At 43.3% G+C, this 9,596-nt stretch overlaps 1 protein-coding gene across 2 annotated transcripts in view; it reads right to left on the bottom strand.

Moving 5' to 3' along the window:
• Nucleotides 1-377: 377 nt before the first annotated feature.
• LOC119972555 (polyribonucleotide nucleotidyltransferase 1, mitochondrial) overlaps nt 378-9,596 on the bottom strand; it is a 96,257-nt gene continuing 87,038 nt past the window's right edge. The window contains exons 25-29 of one of the 2 annotated variants that reach the window (XM_038809446.1): nt 6,177-6,283; nt 6,020-6,075; nt 4,025-4,103; nt 3,806-3,853; nt 378-824 (exon numbers count right to left, since the gene is read on the bottom strand). In XM_038809446.1, coding sequence (XP_038665374.1) covers nt 669-824; nt 3,806-3,853; nt 4,025-4,103; nt 6,020-6,075; nt 6,177-6,283 — 446 coding nt within the window. In that variant the 3' untranslated portion in view covers nt 378-668. The remainder of the gene's footprint in view (nt 825-3,805; nt 3,854-4,024; nt 4,104-6,019; nt 6,076-6,176; nt 6,284-9,596) is intronic. The other variant, XM_038809456.1, reaches the window with a different exon arrangement.

The raw sequence follows: 9,596 nt of genomic DNA, 5'->3' as shown, positions 1-9,596 counted from the left end.
AACAGTTTCCTTTGGACATGTGCGAAAGCTTATCACCATGTTTAGAAATCGTCTGACCAAATGACTGAGAAATCTATACCTGCGGAAGTCCTAGCAAGTTCGCCTAGCCAACTTCAGAGTTTATGCCGGCAGATCCAAGGCCAAGATAGTTAGGGACTGATTTCTTCCCAACCCTTTCCTTCTCCAAATGTATAAAGGGTACTGCTGGCTTTTACTCAGCTGAAAATCATGTAGATTTTGCAGATCCCACTGCTTGCCCAGTTCTGGCCACCCTACCAATTTCTGCTTTTGCTTGTAGAATTAACCAGAAATGTCAGAAAAGAACCCAGACCCCCAGAAACAGCTTTTAAGTATATAAATAATACTGAACACAAATATTTTCTGCTTCATTTTCATCTATTTTCTTGGTATTTTGGAAATACTTGTGCATAAGGGAGCTCAATGTTCCTTGTATCAACCTTTTATTACACCAAAGACATTATTGACAATTACAATACCAATGGAGGAGAACATATAAAATGAATTTATATAGCACTAGTATGTATAGAAAATATATATTACAATAATGTTTAGCCTGCTATGTTAAAATAAATGTCCATTTAGCTGGAAGAGTCATTTAAGCTTCCTTATGTAAATGTTTACCATTTGGTCTGACAGTTTCGGCATGGTTACGAGGAAGCACTGGATGCTGCCGAATCTCTTGTTCCTATTACAATACTACTTTTGTCACTCAGGTTCTTAACTACTGTTGCAGCTGGAGATTGCAGTACTTTGCGAGAAAGCCTCATCCTTCCATCTGTGGGATCACGGCCAAAATATTTCACCTGTTTTTCAAAGAAAAATGTTTCTCCATGTTAATGCTTTCATTGCACTTCAACATTCTCATTCATTAAAACTCTTCACCTAGATTTTATGTCTGCGAATTTACAAGCCTCAGCAAACAAAAAATGTTTGAAACCAAAGTTAAAGATTAAATGCTTAGGTTGTTTATGAGAACTAACTTCCACCTGGCATCTGACAAAATTATTGTGACAGTAGCACAGTTATAAGGATATATGCAAAGTTTCAATTCCATATCTGTCTCAATATTAACATCTACTGAAATCAATGAACAACTTTGAGAACATTTGAATAGCTTTAGAATCAGGCACTCTGTTTTGCATGGCGTCATTTTTCTTGAGTTTGGAAGAGAAATATAACAAATCGTCAGCTGCAAACAATATGTGCTTTTTGGATAAAGCCCCCCCCCCCCCCCCCCCCCCCCCACCATAATAACCGGGATTTGGTTTTAGCGGCAGGGATCCCCCCTCACCAGTGGGGCCCCATCTCACCGGAAGGGGGAGATCGGATGCCAGTTAAGTGCCCCGAGGTACTTAATTGGCCAACGTCAACATTCCATGAAGTTAAGTCCCTAGTATGGTGGCAATCCCATCCTCGAGAGCTGCTAGCCAGCCAGAAGTTGTCATTCTCCATTAACAACAGCGTTACAAAAGTAGAGGCTGCTGCAGACAATTTTCTGAGGCCCAGACTGAGGGATCGCCACTGGCCCCTGGGCACAAGTGAGTGGGACAGGATGGAGGTCACGGGAAATGGGTTGCTGGATAGGAGGAGCAGTGCATTCAGGAGCAAGGCCAGGGAGGTCAGCTCCCCTCCACCCCTTCCCAATGTTGGGTCTCTCGACTGATTTAGGCAATGAGCCCCCGAACCAGGCAACAGGTGTAGCTTATTAATGAGCCTAAATAACATCCTGCTGCCCCCCAATTTAATTGGGGACAGTTTTCCCGATGCTGGGAATTTAATGTGGGTACTTCCTTCCAATTCTCCCGGGCCTGTGGCCATCACAAATTATTAGGTTTAATCAACAACATGATTTTGGAAGGAACAAATAAAACTATCGCCATAAAATATACTAAAATAAGTTGTCACAAGCATTAGCTGCATCCTTTACAGTTGTTCACACATTCAACTGCCTTTAGCCCTCTCTAAATAACAGAAAGCTGAAAATGGACATGGTTGATGTTTCCATTGGTATCGAGAAAAGGCGACATGCTCCTTGTAGTTGTAGTGGCTGTTTGTGTTACACTAGAACTGCAGTACATTAGCATTTCCAATTTTTGAAATGATGTTTAATGCCAATTTTGGGATTTGAATTGGAGGGCTAGTTTCAGGTTTCATTCTAGTATCAGGTTTGCTTGTCATTAGAGCATCAGATCTCACGATATATTAAATTCAACATATTCTAATGAATAGTTTTGTGGTAACCTTGCCCCTGTAGCCAAATGGCTGTTAAGGTTTGTTTTAGCTGTCCGTCAATCCCCACTGAACAGTATCTCAATCCTAGCATCATGGAATGTTTCTAGCCATGACATATCTCAGTCAGCTTGACGACCTCGGATGTCCCTCTGTTCCCCCTTTCCTCTCCACACAATACCTTCATTTTATTTGACTTCAATATTTCACTTGGTCTTGACTGACCTCTCATGTTCAATACCATGGGAATCAGACTTTATGACAAAGCATTTAAAAATAATATACATTTAAAATTCAAAAGTATAGCAAACGTGGCTGAGAAACAACACGAGTGAGAGTAAATGATGCATTAAAAAGCACTGAAATTCTAAATTAACTTTTCTACCAAACGACATCCCATTGACAAATAAAAGATTCTGAATTGGCTTGACAGGGGAGACACAGGAGGTTGTTTCTCCTGGTTAGGAACTTTCTTCACTCGGACAGTTGTGAATACTCCTTCCTTGAGTATATTTAAAGTTGAGTTGACAGATTTTTGGTTTCTTGGGTAACCAAGGACAATGGCAAGCAGGTAGGAAAGTAGCGTTGGGGCAGGAGATCATACTGAATGACAAGGGACGCAAGGGGCTGGATTCTCTGTTTTTGGGACTATGTCCCCACACCGCCGTAAAAACTGTGGCCTTTCACGCCAGTTTATCTGGTGTGAAAGGGCCGCATATTCATAGCCCTGCAGGGGGCTAGTAGTAAACCATCGTAAAGCTAGCAGCTTTTTCTGCAGATACAGGCCCCTCGCACTTCCGGGTCGGAGGCCACGCATGTGCATAGCCTCCAGTAGCCGCGCGGTGTTCCATGGCGGACTCAGACCACGGAGCTGGACCATAAACATTTTAAAAAAAAATAAAAATTGAGATCGCCCAATTATTTTTTCCAATTAAGGGGCAATTTAGCGTGGCCAATCCACCTACTCTACACATTTTTGGGTTGTGGGGGCGAAACCCACGCAGACACGGGGAGAATGTGCAAACTCCACACGGACAGTGACCCAGAGCCGGGATCGAACCTGGGACCTCAGCGCCGTGAGGCGGTTGTGCTAACCACTAGGCCACCGTGCTGCCCTGCTGGACCCTGAACATAGTGCCTCTGACCGGCTGCACGCCCGACCCAGATCACCCGCCCAAAATTAGTGCGCTGCCATACAAGGCCCCCCCCCGGCCCTCCGATCAGCCCGCCCCCGACCATTGCGGCCACGGGCTGAGTCCGCAGCCGCCACGCTAGTATCCCGACCGGCAGGACCAGGTTAGATCCATGCCGTTGGGACCTCCGCCGGTCGGGGGCGGCGAATGGTGGGGCGGCCTCCAGCAATGGCCGCAGGTAGGCGATACTCATCGCGGTGTACTCTCTGAGTATGCCACTACTTGGGGAACCGGTGCCGGCCCCGATTCCATGCGAGAAACTGCATTCTCCGCCCCGGCGCCGGCTGCGATTTCGGTGTTGGGGTGCGGAGGATCCAGCCCGAGGTCTGCTCCCATTTCTTATATTCCTAAGACAACAATACCTGAATCTGTTGTCCAACTTCCAGTCCAATGGCACTTGGATGTCTTACCTATTAGAAAGAAAAATAAAATCTTTGGACACTAAAATAACAGACATTTGCTTAAATTAAACAGATTTTCATGGAATTCATGAACTGTTAAATACTTGTTGAGATCATGTGTACACTCCATATTTACTTGATCTTATTATGTGGATTGTATTCAGTTGTGATTTTTCTTACCCTTCTGTGGTCAAGTTGTGAATTATGTAGTAAAACTGCAGTCATGTTGGGATACAGCTTCACCATAACTCCAATTTCCCTAAATAAACAAAAAATATACATAGTCAACTTCGTTATAACAAGAATTACATTACTTACTGTAAAATACCGGTGTGAAATTAGGTGGGGCAGCTTAAAGTAGGATGAGGTGAACCAATTTACTTGTACTTGCTTCCATTTAGTTTACTGTATTTGCCGCCCAGAATGCCGTCTCCTCCACCCTGGAGACCAAATGCAGATTGGGTGACTGCTTTACAGAACTCCTTCACTCAGTCCACAAGTATGAGGCCAAGCTTCTAGTGGCTTGTCATTTTAATTTCATTCACTACCTTGTGCACATGTGCACATTTCTGTCCTTACCCCACTGCAGACAAGGTCAACACAAGCAAGAGGATCAACGCCTCGGTCAGAATCTGTCAGACTGACAGTCAGACACACACACACCTACTGTTTCTTTGTCATGTAATCTTTCCTGCCCTCGATGCTAACGCAGATTTTCCCTTTTATTGTCCCCACTCTTCTCCCTTTCAACGGTATAAAACCCATCACATTTCTACCATCCCTCTGTTCTGAAGAGGCGTCATATTTGACTCAGATATTAACGTTGTTTCTCTCTCCACAGATGCTGCCAGACCGCCTGAGTACTTCCAGAATTTCCTGTTTTATTTCAAAGTAGGATCAAAAGCTGATGCAGACCCATAAGACATAGGAGCAGAATTAGGCCATTCGGCCCATCGAGTCTGCTCCGCCATTCAATCGTGGCTGTTATTTTCTCATCCCCCTTCTCCTGCCTTCTCCCCATAACCCCTGATCCCCTTATTAATCAAGAACCTATCTAAGTCTGTCTTCAAGACATTCAATGACTTGGCCTCCACAGCCTTCTGCGGTAAAGAGTTCCACAGTTTCACCACTCTGGCTGAAGAAATTCCTCCTCATCTCAGTTTTAAAGGATCGTCCCTTTAGTCTGAGATGGTGTCCTCTGGTTCTAGCTTTTCCTAGAAGTGGAAACATCCTCTCCATGTCCACTCTACCCAGGCCTCGCAGTATCCTGCAAGTTTTAATAAGGTCCCCCCTCATCCTTCTAAACTCCAACAAGTACAGACCCAGAGTCCTCAACCTTTCCACATACGACAAGTTCTTCATTCCAGGGATCACTCTTGTGAACCTCCTCTGGACCCTTTCCAAGGCCAGCACATCCTTCCTTAGATACAGGGCCCAAAACTGCTCAAAATACTCCCAAGTTCTTTTGTGCTTCAGATTTCCTAAGCATTTCCCCATTTAGAAAATAGTCTATGCCTAAATTCCTCCTTCCAAAGTGCATAACCTCACACTTTTCCACATTGTATTCCATCTGCCACTTCATTGAACACGGAACTGGCAGTCTCACTCAATAAAGCTGTTATAGAAGACGAAATAGAAAATAGAGAAGAAGTGCTGCTCTGAGGGTACAGATTAAATTACAATGCTGGAATAGAGCTTTGTTTTGCAGCTGGCCATACTCTCCTGCAGCAGAAGAATTGGACAATCCTACCTGTTGACATTTCTATCATTCATTTTGCTAATGCTGATCTGGGAGTACCTAATAAGAGCCATGCATTCAAGAGTCTGATATTAATTTTCTGCCTCTACAGTAGTATTCCAACATCACAGGATACTATTGCTGGGGACCTGGCCAAAAACAGGCCAGTCAGTAATGGAACATACAAATCTAAATGCACAGAAACCAACTACATGCATTATATCCATGATTGGTAGCTTCACTAGTCACTGATCCAGAGTTTATATTTATGCCTTTGGGAATTCTATTCATTTTTGTTAACAGATCATCTTTTGCAACAGAATTCTCTGAAACACAGACATACATTTTAATATGAAATCTAGAGTTTTTCTCATAGCTATGGGTTATAGGCTCTACTCATAACAGTATTTAACATGGATTTTATTTGATAAATTTACCGTATTTCAGTTATGGTGGCAGTGTAAACTGCACCAAATTCAAGTTGCTGTTCTTGCTGTGGAATAAATCAATGGAAAAAATTAGTCCCAATTTGTTTTAATACAAAATAAATAAATATACCATCAGGCTAAAATACAAATTAATTATTAGACTTACATCGTCCTTGCAGAGTTCACTTATAAACTCGCTAGCTTCATGCATAGCATGTGGAGTTGGTGCAAATACTGAGAATGTTTCTTCATCTACTTGGGATACTGTAACTCCTTTTAAAGGAACAGAAAAACAATTTTGTTTGATAAACAATACATTTAAAGTAGTAATGGAAGGCTCTCATGGTTCTGCTGGAAAAATTGAATAGTTGAGTCATGCAGACTACGATACATTCCTGGCTGGCCTCCCAGCTTCTATTCTTTGTAACTTGAGGTCATCCAAAACTCTGCTGCCTGTGCTCACTACTCTACTCACTGACCTGATGCTGGCTGCCATTTTTGTCATCCTTAATTTCAAATCCTTCCATATCCTCCCCATCTCTGTAATCTCCTCAAGCTCCACAACCATCAGATATCTCTATTCCTTGAACATCCCAGATTTAATCACTCCATTACAGGTGGCCATGTCTTCAGCTGCTGAGGCCCTTAGCTCTGCAAGCCTCCCTAAACTTTTTGTTACTCTTTTAAGAAGCTCACAAATGCCTGGCTCTTCAACTAAGCTTTCAGACGTCTGCCCCAGTATCTCCTTATCTGGTCCAGTGTCAATTTTATTTTGTAGTGCACCTGTGAAGTCACTGGTGATGTTTATCACATTAAGGTGCTATATAAGTGGTTGGTGTTTAAAATTTTTTAAAAAAGTACTCAATTATTTTTTTTTCCAATTAAGGGCCAATTTAGAGTGGCCAATCAACCTAACCTGCACATCTTTGGGTTGTGGGAGTGAAACCCACGCAGACATGGGCAGAATGTGCAAACTCCACACAGACAGTGACCTGGGGCCAGAATCGAACCCGGGTCCTCAGCGCTGTAGGCAGCAGTGCTAACCACTGCGACTGTGCCGCCCATTGTTGGTGTTGATGACACTAAGTTTGAACATTACAATTGGTCTCAGTGATTTGAAAATGAAAAATAACATTGGGTAATGAGTGGAACTTTGGCCAAAATAGAAACCAGCCCAAATTACTTTGATGAGAGGGGAGAAAATAAAATACACAAAGGAAATGAATGCTGGTCCTCAAGAGATCAAGAGGCGTGACTGAAAGTCTGTTGGAAAATATGGTTTTGAGAAGGTTATTAAAATGTGAGTAGAGAAGAGAGGCAAAGAGGTTTATGGCGGAATTTCAGAGTGGTGTCAAAATGTCTGAAAGATTCTGCAATCATAGGCGGGGAAAATCGAGAAGGGAATGACGAAAATGCCAGTCAGAAGAATGGAGGATGCCGGAGGAGATGCAAGATGTGGAGCATCTGTGGAGGGAGAATGGAGCTAACTTTTCAAGTCTGGATGACTTTGACAAAGTGTGATTTGGACTCGAAAATTTTAGCTCGTTTTCTCTCCTCAGATACTGTCAGGCCTGCTGAGATTGTCCAGCATTTTCTGTTTTTGTGTCTCTTGCCAGATGAATTCAACGCCGAAAAAGTGAAGTGATGTATTATGATATAAAGAGGCAATACAAGCTAAATGATACAATTTTAAAATGTTATGCAAGAAGAAATTGAGTGGAAGTGCTGGTCCACAAATCCTTTGACAGATTAAGAAAGTGGAAGCATATATAGGATCCTGCATTTAATGCACAGAGGCAGGGTACAAAATTCAGTAAAGAATGCTAAACCTATATAAAACACAGGTTTTACCCCAACGGCAGCACTGTGTCCAATTCTGAATGCCACACTTTAGGAATGGCATGAAGGCTTTGACAGAGTACAGAAGAAATTTATCATAATAGTTCCAGGCATGAAGGATTAAAGTTATGTGCATAGACTGGAAAACGGGTTGTTCAAAACATGAGTGTTTAGAGGCTGTAAATAAGAGAAACTGGTTGGTAAACAGAGGCAACAGATTTAAGGTGATTGCTACAAGAATCAGAGTAGACATGAGGAAAAACTTTTCATGAAAACAAACATTATTCCCTTTCCTATTATCTGTTCCATCTCTTCTCTAGTATATTTTAGTATCTTATATGGATGCAATCTACCTGGGTCAGGCATGGAACTAGAAGAACTTAAGAGGATTGAGCAATTATCTTCCCATTCTACCTTGTATGTCTTCATATACTTTTTGATCTTTTCTTTTTTTAAAATTTAGAGTACCCAATTATTATTTTCCAATTAAGGCGGCACGGTAGCACAGTGGTTAGCACTGTCGCTTTACAGCTCCAGGGTCCCGGTTCGATTTCCGGCTTGGGTCACTGTCTGTGTGGAGTCTGCATGTTCTCCCCGTGTCTGCGTGGGTTTCCTCCAGTGCTCCGGTTTCCTCCCACTGTCCAAAGATTGAAAAAAATAAGTAAATTTAGAGTACCCATTTCATTTTGTCCAATTAAGGGGCAATTTAGTGTGGCCAATCCCCTAACCTGCACATCTTTGGATTGTGGGGGCGAAACCCACGCAAACAGGGGGAGAATGTGCAAACTTCACACGGTCAATTACCCAGAGCCGGGATCGAACCTGCAACCTCGGCGCCGTGAGGCAGCAATGCTAACCACTGCGCTACCGTGTTGCCCTCCCCCCGTCTAAAGATTTGCAGGTTAGGTGGATTGGCTATGTTAAATTGCCCTTAATGTCCAAAAAAAGGTTAGGTGGGGTTACGGGATAGGGTGGAGGTGTGGACTTAAGTCGGGTGCTCTTTCCAAGTGCCAATGCAGACTCCAGCTTTGACAAAGAGTCATCAGAATCGAAACATTAGCGCTTTTCTCTCCCTACAGATGCTGCCAGACCTGCTGAGATTTTCCAGCATTTTCTCTTTCGTCACTGCAGACTCGATGGGCCAAATGACCTCCTTTTGCACTGTAAATTCTATGATTCTAAGGGGCAATTTAGCGTGGTTAATCCATCTACCCTGCATATTTTTTTGGTTGTGGGGATGAGACCCACGCACACAGGGGGAGTATGTGCAAACTCCACAAGGACAGTGACCCGGGACTGGGATCAAACTCGGGTCCTCGGCGCTATGAGACAGCAGTGCTAACCACTGCGCCACCGTGCCACCCTTAATCTCTTCTTCCGATCTCATGCTCACTGTTAATCTCCCTGAGGCAAAGGAATTATTCAATACTTCTGCCATTTCATGGTCAGCTGTCAGTTTTTCTTGTGAATCCCCCAGTTGCTCTAATCCTTCCTCTTGTTATTTGTATGTCCGTAGGAGACTGTTAAAAAATATTCTTTGAACTTTGCCCCCCGACGATGTCGCGGGCGCTGATCTCGTTAATCTTAAAGAGGGACAAGGACCCCCAGCAGTGCGGTTCATACAGGCCCATATCTCTCCTCAACGTAGATGCCAAGGTGCTGGCAAAAATCCTGGCCACCAGGATAGAGGACTGTGTGCCAGAGATTGTACACGAGGACCAGACAGGTTTTGTGAAGGGAAGGCAGC

The sequence above is a fragment of the Scyliorhinus canicula genome, chromosome 1, assembly GCF_902713615.1.
Source record: "Scyliorhinus canicula chromosome 1, sScyCan1.1, whole genome shotgun sequence".
NCBI classification, from domain to species: domain Eukaryota; kingdom Metazoa; phylum Chordata; class Chondrichthyes; order Carcharhiniformes; family Scyliorhinidae; genus Scyliorhinus; species Scyliorhinus canicula.
This window is presented reverse-complemented; position numbering and strand designations above follow the sequence as displayed.